Below are 19,249 nucleotides of genomic sequence, written 5' to 3' on the forward strand. Positions count from 1 at the left end.
AATATATAAAAATGATGTATAACTATCTTTATTAAATTATAAAAATTAATTCCACTATTTATTTTATTCCATGTTATATATATCTTGTCTACACTCTTAAGATTTTTTAAATTCATCACTGGTGTTAAAATTAATTTGCGTCACAGTGGGCTCAAACAGTTCCTAACTTATGGAAAAGATACATGAATGACCTACCGCAAACTCTCTAGATATTATCTTGGGTGGATACTACAATGAAGATGGCAAAAATATCTTTTCATGAAGATGCTTTGGTTAAAAGTGTGTTTTATTTATTTAGCCACACTTTAAACAAAAACAACACTTTTATAAATATCAAAATCTAACCATACAATCCACCATTCAAGGATTTAAAAGAAATATATTCACATGAAGACAATTATAAAATCTTCATTGTAGTATCCACCCATTATCTTGACCATATCAAATCAAATTCTCGTTTGAAAGGGTGTGAGAGTTTTCATGAAATAAGGACAAAACAAAAATGATAAAAGAATAAAAAACTCCGCAAAGGACGAAGAGGAACCTAAAAAAGAGGGAGTACCAACTTCCAACTACCAAGTGGCAAATTTCATTACACTCATCAGAATTAAAATATTCCAAAACTAAATTGATTTCAATATTTCATACATTTTTTATTTCGAAATAAGAGAAAGAACGAGCCACAAAGTGGCACGTGCGGAGCCCACTAGGAGGTCGCACAGCATTTCTACGGTGTGGACCAGGGACACGTGTCGTGATCCTAGATAAACAACGGTGCGTGGACCAATAGGAATTCAGTAACTGATCGGATCTTAGCGCGCACCTCCCGTCCACGAACCACGAATCCTGAAATCTGCTCGATGCCACGTGTCGCTTTCTTCGCGATACTTTTTGCTTAAATTCAAAAAACACTAAAACAAAAATAATAATATTTTATTGCTGAGTAGAAAAAATAAAAAAGAATAGCTGTGTGCTTGCTGGTGGCGTTCGACGGAAAAGAAGGCTCTGGAGGGTCCAAGGAATCAAAACTCGGCCGCTGAAACAACGCATCACAGAATCCGCACTTTCTCCTTTTATTTTTCCTGTCAGATCTCAGTTTTTCTCTGAAAATTATCATTTTCCCACGGAATTCGGTTCTCCCGTTAGCTGGACGCTGATACAGTTCAAAGTCAGGTCTGTAATATTTTCTTTCCTTTATTTTAATTTATTTCTAAATTTGTGTTTATTGTGAGTGGTTTTACTGCTGTGGATTTTGTACTTTAATTGTAGCTTAACGATACAGTTGGTGCCATGTTCGCATGGAGAGAACGCCGAAAAGGAAATTCGGAGTTTAGATTTTGTGATTTAGATTCGGAATCTATTCGGCTAGGGACAGAATTCTGCGCCCTGAATTATCTACTTTAAAAAAAAATTATAGTATCGGCTCATAAATAAGTGGAATTTTAGCGTTGTGATGTTTTGATGTTTGATGACTCTGGTTCACCGATCAGGATCGGAAAATAGAAAAGGATCAAGGGAATTTATTTTAGGCCTTATTACCGTACAAAATTGAAGGTCTCTGATTTTGGTTTACTGGACCAATAGTCCAATAGGGATTAGACATGGTTATTGTTCCAGGCATGTGATTGGGGATTGGGGAACATCTTTGGATCAAATGAAGCTTTCCTCCTTTCCAGAGTAAGCCCAACATCGTACTTGCTACACGATTATGACTACTCTGGTAGGGGACCTGCAAAAAGCTCCAACGTCAATGCAATTCTTTCAATTTATGTCTATCATACCTCTTCACTGATTGGATTTTGGAGGTGTCCCTTTCATTTCTATTGCCGCCCCCCTTCTCTTTATTGTTCATAGCCCCTAAGGGAACCTATAGCTGTTATAGATGGAAGCTGTTAAATGTGTCATCATTATGATTAAGATGTGCTTGGCTGTTTATAGTTATATACTGTTATTATTATACGGAACAGATTCTGAAATTCTCTGCAGCTAATGGGTTTTTCTGTCATACTGATTCGTAAGTTGGCAATAAATATTTTGGAATTTTCTTAAATACTTTCAGAATATGAACTCATTTAGCACTCAAAACTTGTGTATCTGTTGAAACAGAATATCCTGTGTTGTAACTTTGAGACAAGGTATGACATTGGCAATGTTTTTAAAATTTACCAGTTGAGAAACTATGTAACCCTTGTGGATTGGTGTTAGTAATCATTGGCTGCTGTAGTAATTAGGAGTGCAATTGCAAAGTTCATCTGTAAGCTGGGCTGTTATGCTAGGGTTATATATGTATTTCAGGTTGACGTGTTGTGTTTGTAATATTTCATGCAAAATATAATAGGATTAGAACTCAGCATGAGATTTCCTTGTCATGATCCAAATAATTTTTGTTTATTTGTCAAAACTTGCAACTGAAGCTCCTTTTTTCGCATATGTTATTCATGATAGAGAAAGATCTTTGAGGACAGATCTTGGAAAAGAAACATGACACTGGATCAAGCAGTTGCTTGTTTCTTTAGTGGTGGATAGAAGATCTCAAAGGAATGTCAAACTTCTCTATGTATGAGGTACTAAACATTGCAGCTCAGTTCAAGCACCGATATTTGAAATTTTGGACACCCATAGATCACATGCCTGATTTGATTAATCTATATATGACTGAAGTCTCTCTCATTACGTATCAACCCACAAATAATTGTGAACACAAAAGTGGTCATACTTCTTCCCAGTTCAAGCTTAGATACATCTTTTTCCCTAATTCGTCACTTCCCCATACCTAACAAATTGAGAGGCTGCACCCATGTTGTCTGGTATGATATACAACTCTTTGGCTGGACGGCGAATATTAGCAATGCATTAATAAAATATTTTTATTGAAGGCAAAATGTATTTTTATCATTCGCAGAGTCAACCCCACTATGCACACACGTGCATGTTGTCTGAGGTAGTTGACTTCTGAAATGATTGTCACTTGTTTCTTTTAAAAGCTTTTGATGCCATGCTTGTGAAAATAAATACTGTTACTGAAAGCAAAATATCTTTTTCCCTTCATAAACTCAAATCCCCGCACCCTGCGCAGCACAGGCATTGTCTGAAGTAGATGAATTCTGAACTCTGAAGTGATTATCACCGATTTCTTTTAATTGCTTTTGATGCCATGGAATTGTAAGTTATTTTCTAAAATATGAATACATGTTTTGTGTTACAGCTTCAAGGTAATGTGTGGGATGAATTTTGTGAAGCCGATGATCGTGTAGTGCCCAATGCTGGTGATGACCACAAGGTGCAATTTGCATTACAGGCTGAGAGCTGTAAGAAATCACTTCAAGAATTGCATAGTATCAAAAGAAGTACTGGTGTTGTGAGTAGCTATGATCCTCAAGGTCAAGAGGAACTGTTGCCAAATCTGAGCCTGAAAGAAAGAATGCTGGAAAAGGGTTCATGGTCTCAAAAGCCTGAGGGTTTTTTTTCTTCATGTGATGGTGACTTGTGCAAAGAACTGAAAACACCGACATCTGATAATACTAGGATGTCTGATCATTTAAAGAGCAGCAATGCAGATTCTAGCAGTGTGGATGATGCTATCTTAAGAGACAAGTGTATAGTGGAGGATGATGGCCTGTCTCAGTATCCAATAAATGACATATCACAAACTGATAATGACCTCAGTTTTCTTGATAATGATGTGTGGTTGGATATAGGAAACTTTGAAGATGTTGACAGGGCATTGTAAGAAACTCCCCTGTTTGAGAGAATTTTTCTAAATATTCCCCTTTATAAGAAATTCAAATCAATTCATCATGATCCTAGAAATATCTGAATAGCACTTTTGAAATTGCAGAAATTGTGACTTAATTTTTGGAATGGGGAGTCTCAATAATGAAGAAGAGGAGTTTTGCTGGCTCTCATCTTCACATGGAGCTGAAGGATCTGATGATGCATTAAAGTCTGACTTCAAGTTTGCCTCATCTGAGGAGAGCCCATTGAAGAGTATGTCAGATTATAACATGGCACCCAAGGAAAATATTGAAGGTCTGCCAACTAATGATCCCAACAAAAAAGCATCTCCTATTGATAAAAAACTGATGTCGCAAATGAATATTGATCATGATGCTGGACCACCTCCATTATCAGCATTTGGTGAATCAAATAGGAAGTCCACTAATACGGATAACTTGGTGCCCAGTGAAAAAGTAAGTTACTCCTTTACTTGATTTCGTATTAAATTGTACAACTTGGATTCTAATTCCTGAGTTTCAAATCATGCAGTACAATTTATTCTAGACTCTTCCATGTAACATAAGGAGAAATATATAAGCTCACATAATTCCCTCTCCAAGGAATGTGACAAAATAAGTTTTGATATTTGTCTCTGAATATTTTGAAGATCATTCATGACATTGAAATTGATTACTTAAGTGTTACACGTATACTACATTGGCACTAGACCTGATTCTGTTTTACATTTCACTGCTGTAATGTCCGAGAGTATTCTATAACCCAATTCAGTTTATATCTAAATATAATCAAAGATTGGTACTGAAAAGTTTCTTAGTCAATGCAACAATATTATATTCTACCACTATTGACCTGTAAAGGGCTAAAACTTTGAGACTTCAAAATTCTATAAAAATCAAAATATCTAAAACTTTTAGTCTTCAAGATGATATTATGGTCTGTCCATGTCATAAGAATTTTTTTTTCCTGCTTGGAGTTGTACCTAATAATAAGAAAGGGAACTATATTTTTTTTCTTGGCTAATTGATTGTATTACTCTGGTTAGTAATGTAAATGTATGTTTTGTAGCAACTGGAAACTGGTCTGACTGCGTCCTCTATTTCTTAAGATTAATGTATACTGTCTCTTAATTCGTAATTGTATATGCCAGACAGCCTCATTGTATTAAAGGTGCAGGGTAAGCTGTCAAAGCCATCAGTTGGAAAGAGAAAAAATGGCTACCTAGAAAATGGTGATTCCATTCATCCCTATTCTCAGATGGAGCAATATCCACATCTGAAGCAACCCTTTGGAGCATCATCCAGTGCAGTTACTTCTCAGGATAGCATCCATAAACATACACCAAACATGGATTCTGATTCATTAGGATGTGTACAGATGCGGACTCCCGTAACTCACCGAGATTATAATCATACTCCAAGTTACACTTCCCTGCTTCCAGCTTTGTCTGGATCAAGGTCTGAACATAATAAACAACTGTCTCCTTTAGAGAGTCCTCACGGGAAACCTTTGGAGGCTGCTAGCTTGGAAACAAATGATAAGAGGGAAAAATTATATAATTGTTATGATGCACGACTGTTAAGTAGGGGTATCAAAGGTGAAAATATGGCTAGTCACATGACATCGTTTCCAAGTCCAGGTTCAGGCCAGCGGGTAGGTCATCAGTTTGAGAATGAAAATGAAGGCCATAGTGAAGTTGGAGGAGTTAACATTGGATTTTCACAAGAAATAGATTCTTCAAATGCTCCAGAAAGCCCATCCATGAGCTCAGCTTTGGATGAAATCTCACTTGAAGCAACTAGCTTTCGGCAGCTCCAACAGGTCATGGATCAGGTATTTGAATATTTTCTGACGCCGAAGTTTGTTCCTGTGTTTTGCGAGAGTGTCTCCTAGGCAATGAATTAAAAATTAACATGTCATGCATTTAACTTATGGTTTGTCATGATGAAAGATTTTATCGTGTGGGTGTTAACATAGCATCCTAATTATGCTTAGCCATGTGGATGCTGGAAATATGGTGCTTATCCTATTTTCAAGTATTATAGTCTGAATTAAGTTGGTTGTTACTAAGGGTGGTCAGACGGAACATATTGAAAAAAATGGGAACAAAAGTATAAAAAGGGAAGAGGGAAAAGAGAATGTCCCATGTTGTGAATGCTAAGAAAATCTTATCTATCTACCCTTGCTGAAAGTCTTCCGCTTCATTGATTATAAACTTATAATCAATTCACTTGAATGCAGTTGGATATAAGAACTAAACTATGTATAAGGGACAGTTTGTACCGATTAGCTAAGAGTGCTGAACAAAGACATACGGATGCAAATGTGAATGGTCAACTTGGTGATGATATTGAAACCCGCAAAGCATTAATGACACAGGGTGCAGACAGGTATCACCTGCATTATTCATTCTTCATAATCAGATATGTATTTTCGTGGCACTAAACTTTCACTGCATACACATTGACATGTTGTTCACCAAGAGTAGTTCAGTTATCTGCTCATCCTTGCACTTACCTTGTACTGTAGAGTAGTTTTTATTTTATTAATGAGAATGCTATATTGATATGTAAAAAATAAAACATTGATGAATATGGGAACTGAAATAACACTAGGTAATAGGACAATATAATTTGTAACTAATATTGAGAATAAATTTTCAGATATAATATCGTTAAAAAATATTTATAGTCCATTCTAGATTTCTAGATCTTAGCTTCTAATATGTATGGAATATTGGTGTTTTGCTGAAAATATTTAAAACTGGTATAACACCTTGCTCTATTCAGGTGTACTGGGTTCATGGATGTGGAAACTAACACGAATCCCATTGATCGGTCTATAGCACACTTGCTTTTTCATAGGCCCTCAGATGCATCAATGTTTCCCCGTAATGATACAACTCCTTTTAAATCGGGTTCCATGGTATGCTTTTATGAATGATTAAAATGCTTATCAAATGTTAAATGTTTGGCGCGGCCTTAGTCCTCATGTTGTGGTTTGAATAACAGATACATGGATCAGTGATCAATCCACCAGTAATGACTGAGAACCAGGTTTGCCAGGAAGGATCTTCGGGTGGAGTAGAAAAGAAGCCCTTAGCGATAACACCTAGTGAAAAGTGAAACTAGCATTGGCTATTTGGCCTTAGCCTGGTGTACAATGTTTTTCTTTTGAGTAAGTCATCGTATCGTGTACCATGTATTTATTTGAGGCTTACTCAGATCCCCTTGTTTCTTAACTGCTGATTTTTTTTTTTTTTTTTTTGAATCTGATATCAAAAATACTGATGACCGATGTATAATTTTCCGATCAAGATTAGGTGGCAGATATGACAATGTAGATTGTAGAGAAATGCTACTTCCCCAACTTTTTTTTTGGGTTAGTTTTTTTTTTAGAAAAGTGGTTAAGGATATAATTTTATTGAAAAAGCAATTTTGTTGCAAGTTGCTTCTCGATTACTAATTGGTAGTACGACTTTCATGAATAGTGATACGATCCATGATCTGCAGATCTGGAATATCATAGGCATATGGCACCCAAAACCTCTCCAGTCACTATGGCCTTCAACACCAAATTAATCGGAGATTAGTCAATAAATTGATTAGTCTAGTTTAAGTCGACCTACGGTTAGATATACGGGGTTGAGCTCTATCCAACCGCCACAACACTTAGATCCTTCATCTGCGTTGAGCATCATAGTTCAATAAAATTCGGATGGATCTCTCAAATTGGTTCTTGTTTTAGATATGATAAGAATGATGAAAGATTGTTCAACATTTGAGAAAAAACGCAGGAAAAAAAAAACAAATGATACCAATAAATACAAACCATCACACCAATACAATCTCCAACGTTTGAATCTTACTCTTTGTTATCCTTAACATGACAAGAACTATCTACAACCACAACCCAAACCTTAGCTTGATGCTCCAATCAAGCTGAACAACGGCTTTACCATGAAAAGAAAGTTAGTTTCTAGGATTATTATTCTTTGTTCAAGGCTATTGCACTCCGATTCTTATAATTATATATGATTTTAATTAAGGTATATTTTATTTAATAATTTGTATTTTATATCATATGAATATTTATTTTAAGTCATCATAATATTTCATCTTTAACTTTGTACATAATAATAAAAAATGGATGTATATGTAAAATTTCTTAATTTTGGTTTGTTAAAATTAAATATTCTTAGGAAAATTTGATTGCAATCAAAACATGATATAATAACATTAATGAAATTAAAATCTCTTAATAACAATATTAAATTGTTCCATTTTCTCTTCCTTAAATATACACTATATTGATCATTTTCATTGGAAATTTTATCATATAACAATGAATTTGTTCCATTTTCTCTTCCTACCTCTTCTTCTTCTTGTCTCCCTTTTCTGTTATATCAGTGTTTCTTTGGCGCAAAATTGTAACAGTCAAATTTCACGTACTATTATAGTTGATCAATCTGGGAAGTCAAAATTTAAAACCGTTCAATCTGCAATTGATTCAATACCTGAAAATAACAACCAATGGGTGAAAATTCACATCAATGCTGGAACCTACAAGTATGTTACTTTTATTCAATTGTTTTTATTCTTTTTCAGTTTATTGTTATTATTATAATGAATTAATTTGTTATGGTTTGTGTTTTGTGTAGAGAGAAGGTTCATATTCCGTGTCAGAAGCCATGCATTTTTCTGGAAGGGGAAGACATAGACGTTACTACTATTACATACAATGATCACCAATCAACTGATCAAAGTGCCACATTTTCTTCTTCTCCAGACAATGTCGTTGCAAGTAAGATTACATTTAAGGTGAGATAAACCATTTTTCTTATAGGTCGATACAAAGAAATAATATGAATGGTTATATTTTTAATATATCCTTAAAATAGACTCTCTTTTTGGTTTGTTTTATTTTTTTGCTTTGCTTTTTTTTTATTCGTTTTATGTTATTCTTCTTAAGTTCACTAAAAATCAAATTCTAAAATTTTCAAAAATAGAATTCTAATATTACATAATGAAACTACATTTTTCAAAAATTCAAGTTCATTATAAAATTTATATTTGTTTAGTCCTAACAAATTATAAAATAATTAATTTTCTATGCTTTTTGTTAATTTGCAGAACTCGTTCGATGTGGGGAAAATGTTGAGTTTGAAAGAAATAAAGGATGGAAATTATGCTGTGCCAGCATTATCAGCAAGAATATATGGAGACAAATCTGGGTTTTATGATTGTAGGTTTGTGGGATATCAAGATACATTATGGGATGTGGAAGGTCGTCATTATTTCAAAAATTGCATTATCGAAGGTGCTGTAGATTTTATATTTGGTAGTGGTCAGTCTTATTTCGAGGTATTTATATATATTATTATTATTACATACGCCATGATCAATTTTTTTATTTTTAATAATAATAATAATAATAATAATAATAATAATAATAATAATAATAATAATAGTGAAAAATTCTTGATCATATCAATATTTTTGCATTGGATGTTCCATATGTGTCAAAATTTTGTGCATGTTATATATGTTTCTTAGTTTTACTATCTTCAGTTAAAAACTTATAGGACTACATGTTTGTTAACGTTATTTTTAAGAATATCAAATAAAGTAAACAAGAGGATCATGTGATCAAAAAGTGATTTAATGTTAATTAATGTCATTATGTAATATAGGATGATTGAAGATTCATACTATTACCATTAAGAGAGGAGAGCTATTAGCACATTTATTATATTGATTTGTTTGTCTATTATTATTATTATTATTATTATTATTATTATTATTATTATTATTATTATTAGAAAAAATTTAAAACAAAGATGAAAAATAAATAATGTAAAATTTCAATTACGAATAAAGAAAAGTTTTAAATATGCTTATTAAATTAAAAAATTAACATAAAAAATCAAATCATACTAAGATCAATATTTGATCTTTCTATTTTATACCTAAACTTTCATAAAAGAAATAATTATATGGAATAATATATTGCCATAAACATAAAAATTATTTATTTAAATTTAAGGATTATATATATAACTTTTTTATATAATTATTAGCTTTAGTGATTCTTTTGATAGAATTATTAGTTTTAATTTAGTCATAAATTATTATGACTGATTTTTTGTTATTGATGTAAAATGTATAATTTAAATTAAAGGTGATGGGAATTTTGATTTGACTTAGGATTGTGTGATCAATGCAACATCTTCAGGCTTCATAACAGCCCAAAGGCGTGAATCAGATCATGACCCAAATGGTTTTGTGTTTAAAGGGGGTTCTGTAGTTGGCTCCAACCCTGCTTCATCTTTTTTGGGACGAGCCTATGGTCCCTATTCTCGAGTTATCTTTTATGAAACTAATTTAGGTTCTGTGGTTCATCCTAAAGGTTGGCATTCTTGGCATTTTGCAACTCACGAGTAAGTGTCACACATCATCTATTATAACTTGTAATCCAAATTTCTAACAAATCCATTCCTATTTCAAACACACTGATCTATTTTCATTTTGATTCATTTTAAGTCAAATTAAATCTATTACAAAAATATTTTGTTCCACAATGTCTATTTTTAAATTAAAATAAAATGTCAAATTTATCCTTAAACATCTTTTGAGTGGTTACTTTAGAAATCAACTTAAATTGGTTAAATAGTTAAGAATTTAAATTCCGTTTTGTCTATGCAGCGATTCATTATCCAATAACACTTTTAAATAAAGCTTAAATTTACAAAAAATTAGTTTTTGACTTACTAGAAAATACCATAAAAAATATACATAATTTCTTTTAACGGTTTAATAAATTTGTTAAGAAAATTTGTACGCTTTTTTCTGTTTAATAGAGCTTGCATTGTGATTAACCAACTTGTGAGGAAATACTCAGGAATAAATTCACGTATGCCGAAGTTAACTGTAAGGGAGCAGGGGCAAATTTGTCCAAGCGTGTCCCTTGGGAGAAGAAATTGGGTGCTACACAGCTAAACCAATTTTCAAGATCATCCTTCGTAGACCATGATAATTGGATTTTACAGCAGCAAGCTTCTTTGACCATAGCTGAAAGATGACGTACACACTCAAACACTTTGATAAACCATTTTTCATAAGGATGTCAAAGTAAAATATGTCTCTCACTATATTTATGTAACACGTAGCAAAATTACCAAACGAATAATATCCATCATTGTCACTTTTTTAGTTTCTTGGCTCACCTTTTTCTTTGCTTTTCCTTAAACGGTAACAAGTGATAACTTCCAATCAACTAACATATTAATTGAGAGACTGATTATCATGTTCAATAATAAATAATATACTCCTTCGTAGAAAAAAAAGGTATAATCAAGTTAGACTCTTAAAAATAATAAAATAATCAAGATGCTATGTTCTAAATTGAAACTAGCTAAATAAGATAAAGGCTACTTTTTTTTTTTTATTTGTATCCTCTAAATTTTGAATTTTATGTTTTCTAAAGTTTGATTTTCTACTTTTGAATAGTTTCTCTTTCATATTTATTCTTGGTCCCATCTATGAAATAAATGGTGAGAGATCACACTTTACTCTCTAAAATAAAATTCAAACTTTAGAGGATATAAATCAAAGAAAAAATTGAAATTGTTTGTTTTCTAAAGTAGTGCACGTATAAATTATTGATAAACTTAAAAATTTAGGGATTAAATATCTGTAAAACCACAAAATAAACTCTGCATACAGATACAACAACATTTACCTTAATTCTCTCACTTTACCAATTTGTGCATGGACTTTAAAAAAAAAAGGAAAAGCTATATTCTTTTCATATAATAAATAAAAAATATTAATTGCATTTGTGAAGTATATACGAAGAGAATTCAATCGATGAGAAATGAAAACGAAGATGAAGAGCATAAACAGATTATTACTTCGACAACAAAGCTTTGTCCTTATAATGTGATTGTATAAATGACTCAAACAATATAATGTTACAATATTTTATTATAAATTTTTTTTAGTCCACTTATATTATTTATATTAGAATGTCAAACATTTCATCCTCTCTAGGAAAAGAAATAAACAACGAAACATATCAAGAAGAAATAAAGAGAAAGAACACATTCAAATTTTTAGCCGAAATCTATTGAATTGAGCTTGGCTCCATATTTGGGACTCAAATCTCATAGTTCCTTTCACCATGAGTATTATTTTTTGTTATCAACCAATATTTGACTCTTTTTTATTCTCCAATTCATAAATAGTTCGAAATTGATCATTTATTTTTAACAAAGGATATTGATGTAGACTAAGAAAGTACCTAATAAAAAAGATTATCCATTCAAATAGTGCGTTAGATGGTGATTTAGCAAGGGATATTTTTAAAGAATTTACCAATGTGATTTTTACTCCCTTTACCTCTTATTTGATAACCTTCACCTCTTGATTACTGACTTCTTCTATATCATCATTACTCAATTTGTATTTTGGAAGTTGTGCACATTTTTCCTCAACATTGCTTTCATAACTGATGAAAAAAAGTTCAACAAACTCATCGAGATGATTGGTTGATGCGAAATCATCCTCAATGGCAAAGTTCGTTCCTTACTCAACTCCTCTTAAACCTTCAACCACTCCTTCCGATTTAATGCACTTATCCGCCTCCTCTTACTGCAACAAACCTGCCAACTCCTCTTCTTTCACTTGAGATCCCAAATTTTCCTTCAATGGTAGTACAAAGAGAAGAGAGGCTAGGTAGACTTGTAGCAATCTGATCCATCAATTTCTTGAGGTGGTCTAATTGCTCATCTCGCCCTTTGATGATAGATTGAAATTCCTTTTGTTCTTGTATCAACGATGGGAAAGCTTCTTCCATCGAGGATGGTGAGAAAAAAAAAAGAAGGTTGGTCATGTTAGAAGAAGTCATGGTGTATGGAAGGTAGTGTCTCATGAGGACTATAAGAGTAAAGATATTGAAATTGTTGTGGTTCAAAGGGTGGTTGTTCATAAGACTTATAGGGGTGGTGGTGGTAAGGTGCATACAGATTTAGGTTCTATGGAGGTATTTGGTGGTGGTGGGATAGGGCTTGAGAGTATTGCGGTTGAAGACAATATTGATGAAAGTCATATGAATATAGTGGTTGAGATTCATAATCATAACAAGAACCATCATAGTCATTGGTTGACATGCACCATAGGAAAAACTGTGATCATAGTGGGATAAAGGAAGTTGATGTCATAAAGATTGATCTTGAATGTAAGCATCTCCCATCATTTGATAATTGGTTCTTTGGTGCCAACTACTCAACTAGTATTGAAATTGCTATTTCCTCCAGCATTTTCACAATCATACAACTCAAAATTATAAGAATTAGAATTCATAGAAAAAGAGCAAATAGAAACAAAAGATATCAAGGAGAAAGAAAAAGACAAACTCTAACTACTAGCAAAGACAAAAAAAAAATAAGTAAAAAACAAGTTATTCACACTATTTACATATTAACCAATAACCAAAAACAAGCACACATTGCAACTCTCTGACAACAGCACCAAAAACTTAACGAGTGCTAAGTACCGATTTAGAAAATTTACAAGTTTAAATCTCAATGGGAGTTGGATTTAGTGAACCAGCTTCACCACACTCTGAGGCTGGTTAAACTTGATCCTGAAAGAGAGGATAGAGTTGTTTGGAAGTATGATAAACAAGGAATTTTTTCTACTAATTCATTTGTGCAGGTGTTGCAGTGAAAATAGTCCCGGAGGATATATCAAGCTACAGTTTTACAAGGACCCTTTGGAAAGGCCTTGTCCCATCCAGAGTAGAGTTGTTTGTCTAGTTTGTCCTGATTGGCAGAGTCAACACCAAGGAGAGGCTGAGTCGACTTGGGGTCATTCACCAAGGAGATACTTTATGTGTTTTATGTAACAATGGTGTTGAATATGGCCACCATATATTTCTTGGTTGCAGCTTTTCTTGGCAGGTATGGTGTGCTTGGTTATCATATGTTGGAATGTAATGGGTGTGTCCAGGTGCAGTAAAGGAGCACTTTCAAAGTTGGACTGAGAACTCAAAAACAAAACAAGAGTGCAAGAGATGGATGGTGTGCTTTTGTGCGATCATTTGGAACATATGGCTGGAACGCAACCGGAGGATTTTTCAGAACAAAGGAAAAGGGGTTGAGGAGATTATCAACTTGGCTTTTCTGAACTACAAGGAGTGGTTAGGTGCTGACCTTTTCTGTTGTTGATGGCAATGCCGGAGATGACAAAGGGATTCCTATGTTTGCTTTTGTTCTAGTTTTTTTGCTTTTACCTTGTTTCTTTCTTGCTACACTACATGCTCCACTTGTTGTGTTGAGCTTCTCATTCAAAAAAAAAAAGTTTAAATCTCAAGATTCATTGTAGTTCTAAACTGAAATTCAACACTCCTCAAAATTTAGTAAAAAGTGTCACAAATTTAAAACAATAACCAGGAGTTTAATCCTGAGTTGTTTTCCCTAAGAATCACAATCGAGTGTATTATCATTGGCTATGAAAAATTGGGAGTTTGACCGCAATTGACAAAAACTTAAATAACAAGAAATTAAAAGAACAAGTACGGATTAAATAGCAAAGCGATAAGACTAAGGACAATTAAAGTAATTAACTAGGAATTGAAAGTAAATTCAAATGTTAAAAAGATCTTGACAAGAGTTGAGGATGTAGGATCACTATTCTTATCATTAATCATAACATGATAATTACAAAGAACAAATTCAATTCGTCAACATCTACAAATTGAAAAAAGTTAATTAGACTTAATTAATCTAATCTACAAATCCTAATTAACTTAATAATTGAATTAGTAAAAGATTAGTATTGACAGAAATAAAATTAATTAATATCTCTAAATTATCAATCAACTTAAACATTAATAATTCAAATTTATTTGAATTTTCAACCCAAGCCATATATGATTTGCTCTATCTTAATTATTTATGTTTTCTGTATTTTTTTCTTTCTCTTTATTTATATAATGTTTATTATTTCATTTGAATGGAAATTATATATCATCTTTATTTATTAATATTTGTTTTATTACTGGAAACTTTTTTCCTACTTGATTAGGCTTATATGTTTTTTAGTCAAGAGAACGGCAAGAGAAAAAATATAGTTTAAGTTATTATGGTAGATAAAAAAACAAAATTTTAAAGGAAAAAAATTAATTGATTATTGGCAATTAGAAAAAAGGTCACAAGCCATGGAAGCATATGACACGTGCAATAATGACAAGTGAATTAGATGAATATTAAATGATATAAATAAACAATATTAGATGAGTTAATTGATAAATTATTGAATAAGTTTGTAAGAAGTGTTAATAGATTGGATGTAAAAATCTTGAGAAGAGATAATGTGATAAACATGGTTTAGATGCTTAGAAGGTAGTTTTATGTGAATTCGTAATGGTGGTTTTAATTTATATATTTGTGAAATGTTAATTGTGTGGTGATTTGTTAGTATTTTTATAAAATGTAGATATGTGCTAATTTTTGGGACATTGAGTTATTTGATAACAATTTTTTTGGAACATACTTCAATAAGAAATTCCCAAGAAAAAATAATAGTTTTTAGATGATGATTTGGAGGATGATGAAGATAGATATCAAGCTAAGAGAATAGCAATGCTGTCACAAGAAGATATCAAGCAACTTGAATTTACAGATGATATATGGTTTCGTTATATGATCTCGTTGTGAGATTGGATGAACTATGAAGTTAGACGCAATAGGTATAGATCATATAATAATGAGTCAAATTGTTTGCAATCGAGAGGGCTTAAGAAAGAAATAGGTTGAAAAGTATGAAAGAACAAGGGACTGTCGATTTTTTAATTTATAAAGTTATATTAAACTTTTTAATTTTAATAATCACAATCCAACTTTAAAAAACTCTTAGATGTTTTTAAAAACATTTCTATCTTTTAAAAATTGCAAATACAAGTACATAGTCTTTTTGATTTACCAAACACAATAAAATGCTTGTATTCTCAAAAAACACAAACTCCTCCAAAAAGAATTTTACCGATCTAAGTCTAAATATATAAATTTTGACATAGACATAAACAATAAGGAATATTAATGCTAAATTTACATTTCTAATTGATGGAAAAAGTATGCAATTAGACTAAGCTCAGATTTTATGACTACACATCACAAATATTAATAATCTAAAAAAACCAAGTCATCTCGTCAATCTTTGATCTGTCTAGAACTCCTCTCAAGGTTCTTTTTCCGCTGTATAACTGTAATGTGAGGTTCCCTTCTTCAAAACTTCTACGTACCATTGCCCAATCTAGGAAAAAAAAGTAAACTAACACCACAAAGCTTTAACTGTAGGTCCTCAATTTAGTTGTCCTATAATTAAAACAACATGCCGGACACAGACCCCACAAACTCTAACTAGACAAAGTGGAAAAACGCCCGCAAAACATTAATAAGTGGTACACCCCCACCTTGGAGCGGTAGCAATTCCACCTTGCAGTCATGCAGACACAGGCAGATAAAAGAAGAGGGGGGAACCCTTGTTAATTATTTCACCCACTTAGATCAATGTGTTCCTAATGAGCGATATCTCGTAATCATAATTAAGTTGGATTTTAAAGCGACAAAAAAAATTTTTAACCAAGAGACCTAGCTTCAATTACTAATACAATATCGTACAACTTGTACTTGTGTTGTTGACATTCTTGACAACAAAAGTTCCCGTTTTATCAAGCAGTCTTAAACCATTCAGCTTACACCAATCAGGGTAACCTACAAAGTAAAATTCCGCAAACACTGCCTAATCAAAATGTTGCCTTAGCTGCATCTCTGTTTCACTTTTCCAGGTTGCATGAGATGACTGCCCCTTCATCCTTTTGGATTTCTCCTTATCTTTGACAGTTGATCCTTTCTTCTTGCTCTCTATGCTGGGATCCTTTGGAGGGCGATCGCCACATACGGGGCACACCATTCCCCGCGTGCTGGAGTAAGTCTTTGGAATCCCACACTGCAAGCACATTCTATACAAGAAACGAAAGCATTCAGACTGAAAGAAACAAAATGGAACAAAGAAAAATAACCTAACCACAGATACACACTCAACTCTTTTGAATTTGTCTCCCAATTTTTGTAACATTCTTGGACAATGAGGCACAAAAAGGGTCAGAGGGAGTATTTTGATACATTAGTACATACTCCATAACCCATTCCTTGAGTACCCCGAAGAATGATCAGGCAATAAAATGGCAGTTCTTAGATATCTCTATTTGAGAATTTATAAAAACCTCCATGATATAAATTATGAACCAATTTCAACTTGCAAAGGAGCTTTATGTTTAGAGTCCTGAGTACATGCAACAATTCAAATGGGAAAGTAGATATCTTTTGGGACCTTATTTACTACTTGCTATAGAATACTGCATACCTCAAAAGATCCGCAGCATCTTCAGCATTGGGATTGGTTGCCGTTGGCATCCGCTTGCCTCCTTCTGGGGTGCTTGATGGGGCTGATGCCGGTGGTTGACTACCATTGTCACTTCTTACTCGTTCATGGATCCCAACCAATTGAGGCTTTGCCTCTACCACCACACCTTTAAGAAGTGTATCAACAAATATTAAAATTTTGAAATGAACAAGAACACACCAATTATTGGAACCAAATTACAGTCCAAAAGGTTAACTAAAGACTCTTCATTCATATGAGCTACAGTAGCTGCCAGCTGAGTTAACAAATCAGAGTAATATACTTAGTTACCAACCCTAGGAAAAAAAATTAATTTTCACTGATCATTGATCGTGTCCCCTTGCCAAATAGCACCTAAGGCCAGCACTTCAATTGAGGCCATCCAGAAGCATTTTGAACATAAGCAACTGAAACTTGACAAGCAAGTATGGATTTTTATTATAACAAACACACAACTGAAGCAAAGGGGAAACCAGAAACTCAGAAGAACTATTCAATCCCTTCACGTGTGTTAATTTTGTTCAAAGTATAAAATCTCCATTCGAAATCAATGGTGGAATAAGACTAATTACGGTAAAGTTAGATTGAAAGCTTTTAGTTTGATGTTCTTCTCTGATAACCATAACTCTGTCATATATAAAGCAAAGATAACAAGCATGAACCTTTTTAGAGATATAATAGATACCTGTTGGTAAATCCTTTTTATCCCTACGATTCCTCCTGCTGCCATGCCTCCCTTGTTGCGGCTCAGCATCTTTCGCCGGATTATAGTCCTCCACGCTGTTGTTCAGAAATTGGGGCGGCCCTGCAACCTCCCATCAAGTTTACACAAACACCCAAACTTCAACAATACCGAACAAAATTGAAGATAATTACTTTAACTACAGAAATAGATAATTGTGGGTGAAGCAAAAAGACTGGAACTTGGATGGGAGTGTTTACTTCGGAGAATGCATCGAATGCAGAAGGAAGACCGCAAGCGGAGGAAGGTTGGGGGCGGTCGAAGATGGATCGGTCGCCCAGTGATGGGTGGGACGCCGCTGAGGGTTCGGCAGCGACGGCATCGTGGTGGGCGGCGTCGTCGTCGTCGGAAGAAGAATGATGGAGGTGGGGGTGATCATCTTCTTCGGCAGAAGAGTAGCCTTGTATGAGAGACAAGCTCATTTTAAAGAAAGGTTGCAGCTTCTGAGCGTAAAAAAGAAGGATTTGGATCAGAAAGCTAACCCTAAAATTGTTCAGTTTTTCTTCTTCTCACTGAATCACTCCAACACGAACCCGATGGTAATATATCCACAAGGTCCTTCTTGTTGTAAAATAAATAAAATGTGTACTAAATATAAAATAAAAATAAAGCCTGCTAAACATACAAGTCTTTTTGGCTTACAAGTCTTACAAGTCCAATAAAATACATGCATTACATTTAATTAACGCATTACACACTTCCACATTCAAGAGTAAATAAAACACACGTTATTCGTTTTCAAAGCGCGCTACTCACCATGCATTATGAACAACTCTTCTTTTTCCTTCATAAAAACAATTTTCTTGCCAAATTTAAAGATAATGGAACTTCAGAAATACACTCAAACGATTACAGAAATACACCCAAACGATTACAAAAATACACCCCAACGATTACAGAAATACACCCAAACGGTTACAGGAATTCACCAAAACGATTACAGAAATACACCCAAAGGATTACAAAAATACACCCAAAGGATTTAAGAAATATACCCAAAATTCGTTGAAGTACACCTTATGCATATTTCATAACTCTTTCTCTTTTTCCTCCTCATCTTCTGCTGCTTCTTCTTCTTCAAAAACGATTTCGGAGCTTGATGTCAAAAAAAATGGAAATCGAGAATAATGAAGAAAGAAAACAGAGAGAAAAGCACGTAAATGAAGAAGAAGAATAAAAAGAGGAAGAAGAACGTGCAGCAAGAAGAAGAAGAAGGAGAAAGAGAAGGCAAGAAACAAAAGAAAAGAAGAAGAAGAGGAAGAGGAAGAAGAACGTGCAAGAAAAAGAAGAACGAGAAAGAGAAAGT

General features: G+C 33.4%; 3 protein-coding genes across 5 annotated transcripts; 2 read left to right on the forward strand and 1 right to left on the reverse strand.

Annotated features, from left to right (window-relative positions):
- Positions 1-938: 938 nt before the first annotated feature.
- LOC130968635 (protein LNK1) lies at positions 939-7,176 on the forward strand. 3 transcript variants are annotated; one of them, XM_057894017.1, is made up of 8 exons: positions 939-1,173; positions 2,446-2,564; positions 3,206-3,726; positions 3,839-4,190; positions 4,906-5,568; positions 5,977-6,125; positions 6,525-6,660; positions 6,747-7,176. In XM_057894017.1, exons 2-8 carry the CDS (start codon positions 2,541-2,543, stop codon positions 6,858-6,860), a joined length of 1,959 nt encoding a protein of 652 aa, XP_057750000.1. In that variant the 5' UTR covers positions 939-1,173; positions 2,446-2,540; the 3' UTR covers positions 6,861-7,176. The 3 variants fall into 3 exon arrangements, with proteins under 3 accessions (XP_057750000.1, XP_057750002.1, XP_057750003.1); XM_057894019.1 differs by having other exon boundaries at positions 4,912-5,568; positions 6,747-7,170; XM_057894020.1 differs by lacking the exon at positions 2,446-2,564 and having other exon boundaries at positions 950-1,173; positions 6,747-7,175.
- Positions 7,177-8,079: 903 nt separating this feature from the next.
- On the forward strand, positions 8,080-10,823 carry LOC130967249 (putative pectinesterase 52). Its single transcript, XM_057892066.1, has 5 exons — positions 8,080-8,303; positions 8,396-8,555; positions 8,868-9,098; positions 9,942-10,174; positions 10,636-10,823. Exons 1-5 carry the CDS (start codon positions 8,080-8,082, stop codon positions 10,814-10,816), a joined length of 1,029 nt encoding a protein of 342 aa, XP_057748049.1. The 3' UTR covers positions 10,817-10,823.
- A 5,100-nt stretch (positions 10,824-15,923) lies between these two features.
- Positions 15,924-18,490, reverse strand: LOC130967911 (uncharacterized). The gene is made up of 4 exons (XM_057892957.1): positions 18,144-18,490; positions 17,887-18,013; positions 17,163-17,328; positions 15,924-16,758 (listed from the first exon to the last, which is right to left on the reverse strand). Exons 1-4 carry the CDS (start codon positions 18,363-18,365, stop codon positions 16,539-16,541), a joined length of 735 nt encoding a protein of 244 aa, XP_057748940.1. The 5' UTR covers positions 18,366-18,490; the 3' UTR covers positions 15,924-16,538.
- Between the last annotated feature and the right edge of the window lie 759 nt (positions 18,491-19,249).

The sequence above is a fragment of the Arachis stenosperma genome, chromosome 3 (assembly GCF_014773155.1).
Source record: "Arachis stenosperma cultivar V10309 chromosome 3, arast.V10309.gnm1.PFL2, whole genome shotgun sequence".
Classification (NCBI taxonomy): Eukaryota; Viridiplantae; Streptophyta; class Magnoliopsida; order Fabales; family Fabaceae; genus Arachis; species Arachis stenosperma.

Coding starts and splice junctions, on each gene's coding strand:
- LOC130968635 (XM_057894017.1), top strand. CDS start 2,541: ATGTCAAACTTCTCTATGTATGAG. Junction 2,565..3,205: donor CAAACTTCTCTATGTATGAG/GTACTAAACATT, acceptor TTTGTGTTACAG/CTTCAAGGTAATGTGTGGGA. Junction 5,569..5,976: donor TCCAACAGGTCATGGATCAG/GTATTTGAATAT, acceptor ACTTGAATGCAG/TTGGATATAAGAACTAAACT.
- LOC130967249 (XM_057892066.1), top strand. CDS start 8,080: ATGAATTTGTTCCATTTTCTCTTCCTACCTCTTCTTCTTCTTGTCTCC. Junction 8,556..8,867: donor CAAGTAAGATTACATTTAAG/GTGAGATAAACC, acceptor GTTAATTTGCAG/AACTCGTTCGATGTGGGGAA. Junction 10,175..10,635: donor TGGCATTTTGCAACTCACGA/GTAAGTGTCACA, acceptor GGAAATACTCAG/GAATAAATTCACGTATGCCG.
- LOC130967911 (XM_057892957.1), bottom strand. CDS start 18,365: ATGAGCTTGTCTCTCATACAAGGCTACTCTTCTGCCGAAGAAGATGAT. Junction 18,014..18,143: donor CATTCGATGCATTCTCCGAA/GTAAACACTCCC, acceptor ACTTGATGGGAG/GTTGCAGGGCCGCCCCAATT. Junction 16,759..17,162: donor GATGCTGCGGATCTTTTGAG/GTATGCAGTATT, acceptor TTTCTTGTATAG/AATGTGCTTGCAGTGTGGGA.